Source organism: Marmota monax, unplaced genomic scaffold (genome assembly GCF_021218885.2).
Source record: "Marmota monax isolate L192 unplaced genomic scaffold, Marmota_monax_Labrador192_F-V1.1 WCK01_AAM20220418_F8-fsc00235, whole genome shotgun sequence".
Classification (NCBI taxonomy): domain Eukaryota; kingdom Metazoa; phylum Chordata; class Mammalia; order Rodentia; family Sciuridae; genus Marmota; species Marmota monax.
The window spans coordinates 902,130-915,378 of record NW_026693185.1 but is presented as its reverse complement, the minus strand read 5'-3'; the positions used below and the strand labels follow the sequence as shown (position 1 = coordinate 915,378).

At 49.9% G+C, this 13,249-nt stretch overlaps 1 protein-coding gene across 8 annotated transcripts in view; it reads right to left on the bottom strand.

Moving 5' to 3' along the window:
* Window positions 1-13,249, bottom strand: part of Auts2 (activator of transcription and developmental regulator AUTS2) — a 1,155,764-nt gene that overhangs the window by 291,743 nt on the left and 850,772 nt on the right. For all 8 annotated transcript variants that reach the window (XM_058583037.1, XM_058583034.1, XM_046456012.2 and 5 more), the window contains one exon: window positions 11,892-11,921. In XM_058583037.1, the coding sequence (XP_058439020.1) occupies window positions 11,892-11,921 (30 nt within the window). The remainder of the gene's footprint in view (window positions 1-11,891; window positions 11,922-13,249) is intronic.

Genomic DNA, 13,249 nt, shown 5'->3' with positions numbered 1-13,249 from the left:
AGTGGCTGACAGCACTGCCTGGCACCCCCTTGGTGGCAGGGTTTAGCCTGGCTCTGCCTCTAGCCAGGTGAGGACTTGGGCACGCTGCCTGTGCCTCGGTGGCTGGGCTCCTCCTCTGTGGAATGAAGATCATCTGTCTACTGTTAGGGCTGCAGCGCAGATTAAACGAGTCAATGTAGGTAAAGTATTGTGTTATTTAAGTTGGAACTGTTTTTACCCCTGGATAGCAGGATCACTAGGAACCTCAACAGCTCTGGAGTCAGAGACCCATTTCTTCCAGCATTTTGATATAAGTTATGAAACCTCCTGGACCCTCCTTCTGCTTATAAGTAAAATGGAAGTAATCATGCCCCCCTCGCTAAGTCAGTGTGAGGACAAGGTGATGTATGAAGCGCCGTGCTGAACACTGGTCCTCGGGCTCATGAGAGTAGCAGGCTCGGCCCAGCCGCAGAGAGGGACACGTCTATCGGCTCAGAATGCCTGCTTCCTTCTTTAGTCAGCCACAGGTCGACAGGAACAATGCCCTGTCCAGGCCTGGCAGGGACCTCCGCTTCCCTAGCTCTCCCTGGAGGAGAAGTCATCCCCATCTATCCTGGGGGCTGAAGCTCAGGAGAAGGCACACTGCAGGGCCACTGTAAGAGCTGGTCACCTGCCAGTGACCAGGGCCTAGAGGCGCACACCTGGAGCCCCTCCTCAGTCGTTCCCTGGCTCTTTTCTCAGGGCAAGAGAAGGGTAGCTCCTGTTAGGCCACGCCCCCACCCCCAGCACCTCTGAGCAGGAAGGCAGAGCCCTGGGGCCCATCACAGTCCCTGCCTGAAGCACACACTGCAGCCGGGAACTTGCCTGAGAAGCCAGTAAAATTTTAATGCACTCTGTAGTGCGGTCATGTCACACTCGGTTATGGCAAATAATCCCAGATGCCTGCAGAGGTAAAATGGAGCTGTAATGTGCTTGCCTCCTAACCCGAGCTGACAGCAATGATGTACGACTACCATTAGCGGAAAATATCACTTCAACTAACCCATGATCCAGCTCCGCTCAGGGTCACATTATCCATGAGGAACAAATTACACTCCCAAAGTAAATACAAATTTTCTACACAAAATGGGTACAAAAAAAAAAAAAAAAGAAGGAAGGGGCTCTCCATTCCCTTTGCCAGCACACTGCTGAGTGACACAGATGATAAAAGACAGGACAAATCATTGGCTGACAGAGTGCGGTGCCGTAATCAGCTCAGCCGGCACGCACTCCAGCCGATAAACACTATATTCTCCCCTTAGTGGCAAATACATAATCTTTAACACGGACATGGCTGCTTCGGATGTTTACTGCCACTTGGGCTGCAGGGACACTCCATGTAGCATTTGCTGCCAGACAGGAAAGGCTGTGGCCTGGATGGACCAGAGACCCTCTGCGAGAGTGCAAGTCAGCATCTGGGGCAGACCAGAGGGCTCCAGAGGGAGAACGGGGACCAGGAGAGCAAAACCACCTAGGGGTGCAGTCAGGAGTCACGGGGACACTTGTGTGCTGGCCACAGAAGGGAGACAACCTGGAGAGGGGCACAGAGAGGCAAGGTGCCCTGGACCGGAAGCTCATAAATTCCTGTTGTGGCTCAGCTCTCTGCAGACCACCTGGGTGATGAAGGCAGGTCCTCTTCTGTTCTGGGACTTAAGATAATGGGCCAATTTGCGGGTACAGCACCAATATTTTCAGGGCACTTACTCTATGTCAGGTACATGCTAGGTGTGGGAACCTATGATTCCATAAAACATTGGTGTTGGGGCTGGGGTATTAGAGTGCTTGCCTAGCATGTGTGAGGCACTGGGTTTGATCCTCAGCACCACATTAAAAAAATAAAAATAAAAATAAAGATATTGTGTCAACCCACAACTAAAAAGTAAATGTTTAAAAAAAATTGATGTTTGATCATATACACACACACATGCACACATATGTGTACACTTAAAAAGACTGAATCCCATGACCAAATATGCCTGAAGTTTAGGCAACCGTTGGTGTGGCCTGTATCCCCAGTTAATTATGGTGGCCCACAAGGCTGACTCTGCCACTCACATGTAAGAGTCAAAATATATACAGTCTATATTCTGGGGTGCGGATATAAGCCAAGTGAGGTGGTGCACACCCATGGTCCCAGTCACTCTGGAGGCTCAGGCAGAAGGACACCCAAGCCCAGGAATTCAAGGTCAGCATGCGCAACATAATGAGATCCCTACCTCAAAACCAAAACCAAAACAACCCCCCAAATGCTCTACAAACACACACGTGCACGCGCGTGTGCGCGCACACACACACACACACACACACACAATCCTTGTATATGGCTTTTCCCTTCTGGCCTTGAATAATTACTTTCCAGATTAAAAAAAAGTCACACTTTAGGAAGGCCTGTCCATCTAAGTTCTTAGTGGACCAACTAAATTTACTCAGTGATTCCTGTGGAGCCGCCATGTCTGGATTTTTAGAAGCTAGTGGGTCTGTTTGGGAGGGTGGGTCAGAGTGGGAGATAGTGTTGGTTCCCAGAGGCCCGGGGGTGTGCCCCAGCTTGCCCTGACCTGGGAGCCGACAATCGGGAGGCTCTGGGCCTGGACTCCTGGGGCACTGTTCCCTTCTCAGTTTCATCAATGAAACTTCCCTTTCTTCATCTGCAAGATGGCGACAGCTGCTTTAGAAGGCAGAGTCCTTTTGCAGATGCTGCTGTAGGAGACATTACAGACAGATCCCACGATCAGTGTTGGGACAGGCTGCCTAAGACAACGTGTACAGCAGTGTTTCCAGTGACGTGGAGTGGTCTTTATTTATTATTATCGACCCTGACCTCATTTTTCTACTGCCACAAGAAATTGGTAGCATCTAAATCCCTAAAAGTTCCAGAAAGCAATGGGGCCCAAACCAAGCCCCTGGGCACAGCAACCATCCATCCCAGGGTCCTGGGCAGTCTTACTTACTTACTTATATCAGTCTTACTTCAAACACTCCCCTCCTCTGCCTCCAAAACATGCATGTGCCTCACAGACACAAGGGACATTTGGGACAACAGTGGAGGAAGCTGCTTCTGGCCACGTTCAGGTAACTGCAGGTGTCCAGCCGGTCCACAGCCAGCACTTCTGAACAAGACAGAGACAATCCCCATGATGTCCAGAGACGGCCCACTTTACCTGCCCAGACGTAACACTGCTTTTTTAAAAGTCCACTCATCACCAAATTTGGGGACTTTTAAGGTGTAGAGTTTGGCTAATTAACAATGTATCCTAACACTAGGTTTCACTCTCTTTATCACACTGAACGGCCCAGGCACGACAGTGATATGTGCAACTATCTTGCCTTCTAGAAGTTGCCAAGGGGCATTGGCTGAGACAACCCCATGCACACAGTTCTCATGGGTGTGACCAGAAAGAAATTCTGTGTCTTCTTGGAGCACAGCATGCTCCCCAGCCCTGGTACAGAATAAGAAAGACTTCTGGCACCAAAAGGCAGACTAGCCCTGCCAGGCCATTGTGTCCAGGCGACAGCAGCCTAGATGCCTCCGCGCTCTGGCAGCCTGTGGCTCCGGGTGCACTGTGCGGGGTTGATGGCCCTCATCCCCAGAGGCCTCTTGGCTTGGCCACCTTCCCTTCAGTAAGCCAGGAAGCCCATGGCGATTGCGCATCCTAAGGGAAGGCAGCAGGACTTCCTTATTGACCTCAGATGGCTGCAGAATTCCTCTACAGGACAAATAATGCTCACTGCTTGTCTCATTAGTTCTCGAGACACTGTGACACCTAGATCTTCACCAGTTCCCATGCATTCCCAGATACCTGCAGCAGATGAGGGACGGAGAGGAAACCAGTTGCTCTGCTGCCTATGATATGCCCAGCTGCCACAGGCCACAGGCACAGTCAAGCCACTGCTGCACTCACGAAAGTTCATCTGCAGATACTTGGAAACGCCAAGCGAGTGGACCTGTGTGACCAATTGGATGAATCAACAAGCAGGTGAGGATTCAGACGTCAGGCCCAGGTACGAGTCCCCTCCTTGGTACAGAGTCTGCACAGATGTGCCCACACCTGTCTACTGTGCTTACTCTCTCTTAGGAATTCAAGAGAGATGAAATTTAGCAAAGGGAAAAATAACTACAAAATAATTTCCCTCTGGGTTCTGTCATGCTTTGGGGGTATACAGCTATATGGAAAAATCAGGATATTCAGTCCCTGTGAATGAACATCAAACAGCTATGTTGAAAAAACAGGACTCGTGTCATCTGTCACTGAGGCTAGGTCACTGAGTTCAGCCTCATTTACGGATGACAATACCAAGACAGGGCACCTTTAGGTAACTTGCCTGAGGCCACAAAGCTGTTGAGGAGGAGTTAGAAACAGATCTTTTGAAGGAAAGATCTCCCATGTTCTTGGATACGCAGAATTAATATTGTCAAAATGGCCATACTACTAAAAGTGCTAATGCAATTTCTATTACAATTCCAATGATGTTCGTCATGGAAATAGAGAAGTCAGTAATGAAATTCATTTGGAAAAATAAGAGGCTCAGAACAGCAATAGAAGAAAACTGATGCAGGAGGCACTGCAGTACCAGACCTTGAATATTCTACAGCGCTAGTGACAAAAGTGCACGGTACTGACACCAAACAGACATGGAGACGGCGGGACAGAGTAGAAGACGCAGAGACACCCATATGAATACAGTCATCTCACACTAGACAGAGGCACCAAAAACACACTGGAGAAAAGTTAGCCTCTTCAACAAATGGTGCCGGAAGAACTGGAAACCCACGTGTTGTAGATTGAGACTGAACCCCTGTACCTCACCCTGCACATGACTCAACTCAAAGTGGATCAAGGACATAGGCCTTAGACCAGAGACAATGCACCTACTAGAAGAAAATGCAGGCCCACCATGTTGGCTTACGAGCCGACGTCCTCAACAAGACTCCTAAAACGCAAGAAGTAAAGTCAAGAATCAATAAATGGGCTGGTATCAAACTAAAAAGCTTCTTCACAGCAAAACAAAGAGTCAAGAATGTGAACAGAGAGCCTACAGAATGGGAGAAAATCTTTACCACCTGCACCTCAGACAGAGCATTAATCTCCAGGAGATTAATGATTTGATATGTTATATAGATACATATCAAAAAACTTAACATCAAAAAAAGAAAAAAAAATAACCCAACTATTAAATGGACAAAGGAATTAAACAGGCACTTCACAGAAGAAGAAATACGAGTGGTCAAAAAATATATGAAAAAATGTTAAACATCTCTAGCAATTAGAGAAATGCAAATTAAAACTCCACTGAGATTCCATCTTACTCCAGTCAGAACGGCAACTATTAAGAATACAAGCAACAATAAATGGTGGCAAGATTGTGGGGAAAGAGGTTCACTTATACATTTCACTTATACATGCAAATTGATGCAACCACTCTGGAAAGCAGTATGGAGATTCCTTAGGAAACTTGGAAAGGAACCACCATTTGACCCAGCTATCCCACTCCTCGGTTTATACTCAAGGGACTTAAAATCTGCATATTATAGTGATGCAGACACATTAATGCTTTTAGCAGCTCAATTCGCAATACCCAAGCTTTCCTACAACAGAAGAATGGGTAAAGAAATTGTGGTACATATACACAGTGGGATATTACTCAGCCATAAAGAAGAATGAAATTATGGCATTAGCCAGTAAATGGATGGAACTGGAGAATATCATGCTAAGTGAAATAAGCTAATAAGCCAATCTCAAAAAAACAAAAGCTGAATATTTTCTTTGATATGTGTATGCTAACCCACACAAGGGAGGGTAGATTAGAAGTTCACTGGATTAGATAAAGGGCTATGAAGGGAAGGGAGGAGGGGATGGGAATTGGAAAGGCAGTAGAATGAATCAGACATAACTTTCCTATGTTCACATATGAATACATGGTCAGTGTAACTCCATATCCTGTACAATCATGAGAATGGGATCCTATTAGAAGAGGTTATACTCCCTGTATGTACAATATGTTAAAATATACTCTACTGTCATGCATATCTAAAAACAACAAATAATAAGGCACAGGTTTTCTGCTTATCTCCACCCTACCTACTATGAGAAACAGAGCACCTGCCCTGGCTCTGTCCTTTCCTCTCAGCATTCATTCCAAGAAATACAAGTTTAGCTGAAGATGTCTGACAAATTTTCAGTAATTCCTAAGTTTTTATTTTGTTGATCTACATTTAATAAAAAATGCGTACATTTGTAATATGCTTTTTTCCTCATAATTGATATGATAGGAATTGACAGATTGTTGTATGTACACTTCAAGTATGAGTGAAGCAATTTTTAGTTGGGCCTGAAAACACTAAAATTTCGTAAGATTCGGGATTTAAAATGATTTGCAGTGGAAATTTAATCCAAGGATGGTATCAATAGGCATTTTGGAGGATATGTTGTAATTAAGCCAGCTGGAAATATGATGATCTTGGAGGAACAATGACATATCAAGCTAACCCAGATGAAGCTCTGGAGGGGAAGAGAGTGTGAGCGGGGACACCACGGAGACAGGCATCTTTGATGAGTGCCTGGAGCTCGGCCTACAGCAGTGGGAAAACCAGGGAATTTAAAATGGCATGGAAATGTTTTATGAGAAAGGGGAACTATAGAAGAAACGTGGAAACCTCCGCAAGAGAAGACCCGCTCACTGGGCGGGGAAACAGACCCCGAGGGGCGCGAGGTGCTGGGGTCTAGTCCAGGCTCGCCCAGCCCCGGAGGCAACTGGGAGTTCAGCAAGCATGGAGCCCTGGGGACAGAAAGGCCAGCACCCAACCCCTGCTCTTTCCCTGGGTGGTGCCTGTTTGCTTTGCTACTGTGAAATTTGAAAGGGTGAAGAAGATTCCATTCCAGCTGCAAAACAGGGCAGCGCCTCTCCATTGCCTCCTGACCAGAATCCAGAATCCATCTTATTTCAAAAACCAGGCACTGGGGCGCCTCAAGCAACCGCCAGGGCGGCTGGGCTTCTGGAATGTTGCTGAGGGCGCACAAGCTTCCCGGTGTGAACTGTGGCAGGCAGGGGTGGGCCTCTTCCATTGTAAGCAAAGCCACATCTCCAGTCTGAAGGCTCAGCCCTTCCTGAGGCCTCCTGGCCAAGGAGGTGTGGGCTGAGCGGGGGAGAAGTGCTGGCCTCTCCGCTGCTTTCTTAGGAGCTGCCATCTCCCCACACAAGTGAACACAACATGCAAAACCCACAGAGCTGAACATGGATCAAAATATGAGGTCGTGCAAAAAGTGTGCGCCTGCGTGGGAGGGAGAGTGGATGTGGGGACTCCGAGGTTCTCCTTTCACAGCAGGCAGCGTCCCAGTGGCTGTCCAGGGGCCAAGCGCAGGAGCCCAGCCGCCTCCCTGCCATGTGCATAAGGCTGTTAGCCAAGGGGAACTGCAGTCAGGAGGCAGGTGGAAAAGGAGGACAGTCCATTTCCGTGAGGCTGTTTGCTGTACTGCGTGCGCGCAGGTTCACACCAGCCACCTAAGGCAGGGGCCCGCCAGGTGCCCGCAGAGGTGCACACCTGACCACTCTGCAGCCTCCCAGGCCTTCTGGTAAGCAGGAGAAGTTTCAAGAGCACTAAAAATGGGGAAAGAAAAATGTTTCTTTTGGGGGTGGGGTGGGGTTGTGGCTCAGTAGTAGAGCGCTTGCCTCGCATGTGTGAGGCCCTGGGTTCGATTCTCAGCACCACATAAAATAAATAAATAAAATAAAGGTATTAAAAATGCTTAAAAAAAAAGAAAAATATTTCTTTTTGGCATTTGTTTTAAGTCGTGGGTCTCAGACCCAGTTGTGCGCCAAATACAACCTAGGAGGCATTTGTGTGGGGCACTGGGGCTCCAAGGGCCTCACACACACAAGGCAGGCCTCCCCCACTCAGCTTCCCAGTGCCCACCTAGGATGCCCGGCCCCACTTGGGAGCCCTGACTCAGAACCTCTGCCTGTTGACCCAGCAGCTCTGGCATCTGGGAAGAGCTGCTGAGGGGACACGGAAGGCTTCAGACCATCCTGCTGTCCTTCCAGACGGCACGCTGCCCTCAGCTCCAGGTTACGCTCAGAGCAAAGCCTTATGTTTGAATAAGGGGCTTCAAAAACACTGCTTGGGGACGCTTCAAAGTGCAATAACACTCCCATCAGCTGTCCCAGGAGAAACGCCATCCGAGACAGGAGCTGACCTCAGGTTCGGGTGGGACACTCTGTCAGGTTCCCTGAGGAGCCAGAGCTTTCAAGGAGATGGCAGTTTCCTCCTTTCCCAGGCAGTTCCCTCTCCACCTCCCAGGTGGGACTCAGGCCAGCTAACGCTTACCGGGCACTTACGGTCAGGGCTGGGCCAGGAGGCTCCATTTAATTGACACAGAACACGGGTGGAGCTGGTGTCCTCCCCTCAGCAGATGAGAAGGCCAGGTTGCCCACGGCCATCAGGCAGAAAGGGGCAGTCAGAGACAAGCCCAGGCCATGGCACCCGGGCAATATGCCTTCCCTTCTGCGGTCACATGGCACAGTTGGGGTTACTTTCCATGTCTGCATTAACCTCATAACCAATGGGTGCTGCTTAGCACCCAGGCTGCTGCTGCGGGTGGAGACCATGAGGAAACAAAGGGAAACACAGGCCAAATACGTGGAATCCGCACGCTGCCTCTTTGTTTTCCTGGTGCCGATTCACTTTGAGTGGGGGTTGGAATGAATAATTGCTTAATTCGGGTGATTAAGGTGCCAAGTGCTGCCTCTCTTTCTCTAACTGCAAGAGAACAGCCCCTCATTGGAGATGGAGAGCTCGCAGTCTTCTCTGATTCCCACCCAGGTTCTGCTCAGCACCAGTGTCCTCAGGCTCTCAACAATAATGTGAAACGCGTTCACGTGCTGGGGACGGCTGGGCAGACGCCACCCAGGGTCTCAAAGCCTTCTCTGCGCACAGCCTGCTTCCTGCATTTAGGGAGCGCGCTCCTCTTCAGCCCCTTTCCCAGTCACTGCCACATTAATTAGTAAGGTATCATTTTATAAATTACATCTTCATATCAGAGGAAAGCAGAGTTTATCTTAATTCAGGCGGCTGTGTGAAATACAGTCCCCTGATTTTAGACGCCAGTTCGCAGATCCCTGTGGAGTAGGGGGATGACAGTTTCTTCTGGAGAGAGTTCCCAGTGGGTCCCCACGAGGCTCACTGTTGCCTCCAACAGCATTCCTGGTGGGCTCCCTGCAGGGGTCTCAGGACACGGAGGGCATCTGCGGTCCTCCCAGCCGTACAAGACAGCTGCCCTGGGAGCTCTGGGGCTCCAAGGTGCATGGCCAAGGGCCTGCCACACAGGAGGCCGACAGGGCCAGGCTCTGGCGGAGACAATTTTGAGAGGACGGGGTTCAAGGTAGTAATAAACCCAGACCATTTTAGTCCAAAAGGAGAAGGCTGACCCTCTCAACTACCCCAGGGCCGAGGAGGCCCGGCTCAATGACAGAGGCTTGATTGTTCCTGCCAGGAACCTCCAGGAGAAGGCATGTGGCAGGGCAGGGACCCATGCAGAGTGCCTGTCGTGGCGTGGCTTTCAGTTAAGACCTGCAGGAGCACCTCGCGCAAAGGAGGCACAGCATGCACAGGGGGTGGGGACACCCCCGAGGCCCTTGTCTTCTCTGTAAGCATCTGTTTTTCTAAAAATATCTATTTTTCAGTTGTAGATGGACAACAATACCTTCATTTTATCTTTACGTGGTGCTGAGGATCGAACCCAGGGCCTCATTCGTGCCAGGTGAGCGCTCCACCCCTGTGGGCACCTGTTAGTTTTCCTTACTGCCCTGTAGTCCTCTAAGCTGAGTGGGGGGGTGCTGCCTTCCCACCGCCCCCTCACTTGGACCTTTGCTTCTTACTGCACTCAGGAGAGCCGGCGACGGCTCGGGAATCCAGGTGACAGCCAAGGCCTACCCAGCATACAGGAAGGCCCGTGGCCCCCAGCTCCCTGTGACAGCCACAAGTAACTTAATTCTAGAAATTACCAGAGCTAGGTGACCACCTCTGTGATTGTCGACCTTGGGGAGGCCTAGGCACTGGCACTGGAAGAGCTTCCCGAGGGACCTGAGGATGCAGCCAAGACCGCGACGGCAGAGCCAGACTCAGGAGCGCACTGCAGCACCCTCCCACCTCCACTGCTGACCTCGATGCCCCTGGAATCCACGTTTCCTTCCTGAGAAGGAAGTCTGCCTTGTCAAACCCTGCGTGAGGCCCATTTACTTGGAGAAGTGCCAGACCTGGGAAGTGAGAGCCCCACCACCCACAGATTTCCTGGAATGGCCAGAAGGTTCCCGTCCTCTCTGGGTGCCAGCAACATCTGACAGAGCTAGACAATAACTGCCATGTGTGAACGTGACTGGTGGCTCAGTGGGCACTGACCACACTGGGAATGCTGAAGCATTATTGCTGTTCACTCATCCCTGGCACCCACTACACACTGGCTGCCTGAGACACCAGGGGTCCTACTTCCAAGGAGCTGAGACTCGCACGGGCTGGAGGGAGGAAGTTCCTACTTGTCAGTTAAACAAAAGAATAACCCACAGCCCCTTCCAGAGTGTACTCTCCCTGTCATCCAACAGCCCATTACCATGTCACAGCACAGCACACCCTTCCATAGGTCACTTTGTTTAAAGTGACATGGATAATGCACATGTCAGCAAGCTGACAGTCCTGGCCGTCCTTCAGAGATAAAAACCTCCAGGCGAGAGCCTGTTCTTATCTGGGGGACATGCATTGGTCTATCATCCAAGTCAGGCAGAACATGATTTCTCCAGAGAGCACTTTTTTCATTTCCTGATTTTAAGGAAATCAAATAAGCACCATTTGTCTTCATCTGAATATGCTTGACCTGCTCAAATGATGATGTCTCGCATTTTATAACAGGCTACATATGCTGAATTCAAATTAACGACAGTGCAGAACAAGAGCCTTTGGATCTCTCCTGGAGACCGGCACAGAGAAGAAGGGAAAATTCCTGGGCTGGACGCAGAGAGCTCAATAAATGCAACTGCAGGATTCTGAGTAAAATCTGCAAGAACTTAGGAGCTCAGAGTCAGAGCACAGACTTGGAAATGGGGGGGGGGGGGCGGGGGGCAGGACCGTCCCTCCTTTTGGGCCAAGCATTATAGAAAACGTGATGCTCAAGTAACTTTGTTAAAAACATAAAACAGCAATAAAAACTCAGAGGAGTTTGGTTGGCAGATTGGGATAGGGAGAAAGAGGGACCAAGTACATAACCACTTTGTTTCAGGCAGCAGAAAGCTCACTTTACCAGGTTGTGGTCCAATCTTCTGGAAGCTCAAATACTGAGCTTCTCTTCTGGATCCATGCTGATCTGGACACACAGAGGCTGCACCTGCTGGAAGAACTGCCCTCTCCCGGCCATCCACCCACAGAAGACAGCAGCTCCCACCTGTCCACCCCAACCCCCATGGGATGTCTGGACACACTGCCCTTGACATTTCTGTTAGGAAGGCCACACATACAGAAAACCGGAGGAGGCAAACAGGCCAGTAAGAGCAAGGCAGAAAATGGCTTCATAGCTAGCAAGTTCAATGTTGCCACCATGGATTCTAACAGGATTTCTTTAAAAATGTGCTGGGTCTCTAGTAGCCTTCCATAAAGTGAACAGTGTCACATGTGTCACATGCAGGCAATGTTAAGGAGCTTGTTTTAAACAGTGGGTCTCACAAGCTACACGTGTTGCCTCTTACAGGAGGTCACTGTGAACGATGCCCATCTCAGGAGGGAACAGGTGCTCTCAGCAAGAAGCTGGCACCCCACCCACGGCTGCCTGAAGGAGCACTATGGTGCTCATGGCCTGTTGGGTACTATGCCCACGGCGGGCGGGGGGGGGTCTTACCTTCTCTTCCTGGTCACTGTCACTGTCACACTGAAAACGAAGAGAAGAGAATAAAGGTTAGTGCAATGACTATGCTTTTGCTTTTGCTATTTCTGCTCCTGAAAAGGGCAAGACAAGTAAAGGAAATAGGAAATATATTGTGAGCTGCAGTTTCTTCAGCCCAAGGGTGAGGGAACAGGACCAGAGGTGGAACGCTGTCCTGTTGAGGCCACCTGACACCTGTACCTCGGGGCTCCCTCACAGTCAGGGCAGCAGGTGCTGGTCCCACCGTGAGCCCCTCCACAGCACAGCTCAGCAGACGGGGCTCCCAGTAGGAGCCAGCCCGGCCACGGATGGAGGAAATGTGATTCCTAAATGGGATCTGAGCAAAATCAATTTCATGACAGACTTTCTACCTTCAACTTCGGGAATTTCTCCTGGTGCTTTTCTAAAGGAAAGGAGGTAAATCTCTGGACACTGCCTTTTCAATATTGAAAGAAACAGATATAAGGGGCAAGGCTCCATTTGTGACCCCTGAGAACAGAAGGAACAATCCCTGCAGAAAACATGCCATGGAAGGGCAAGGTGACAAACCCACAGCCTGGGCAGGGAACCACCAGGGGCACAGACCACACCAAGCCCAACAAGTCTCAAATTCCAACTGTGAAGCTGGCTGTGGGGCAGCCAGAGAAGGACAGTTAACTCAAGCTTTGGGTTCCCCATTGCGAGTCAAGGAAAAAGAACACCTCTTTTTAAATATCAAAAGAGTTATGTAAATCAATACTGGATTTTAAAAAGGGGAGTGTGTTTTGTTAGAGAAAATGCTCAGCAGATATATATATCCATTCACTCACTCAACAGCCACTGAGAAAATAATGCTATGCATTGTGAGAGCATTACCCAAGACGGTGGATGCCCTCAGCTAGGCGCAGTTTAGCAGGGCTGTGGCATGCACAGAGCACACTCCATCAAGAGGGCTCTTGGCATGGGGTGGGGTAGAGGAGAGAGGATGCACAGGGGGGAACTAGGTCACCCCATGCTAAGAGTCATCTCCATTGAATACCGGTTGTCACCCAGTAATCACTGCCACCCAGGAGGGCCTGGCGTGGGAGAGGGAGGAACAGATGGTGGAGCCATCCTGAAGGAGAACCAGCAGCACTCAATGACACATGGAGATGGGAGGCCAGCACCAGGGCTGGTCTAGGGTGACACCAAGGTTTTCAGTGTGGCCACCTGGACATGGGCGTTGACAGAGGTATGGACAGAAATGGGAAGCGGCTGTGCTGTCGAGTGGCCACTGCCGGGTGAACACCCACAGCCACTTGTAACTCCCTTTCCCTAGTCCTGACCCTCTGAGGTGGAAAACGTAGGTATTCTTT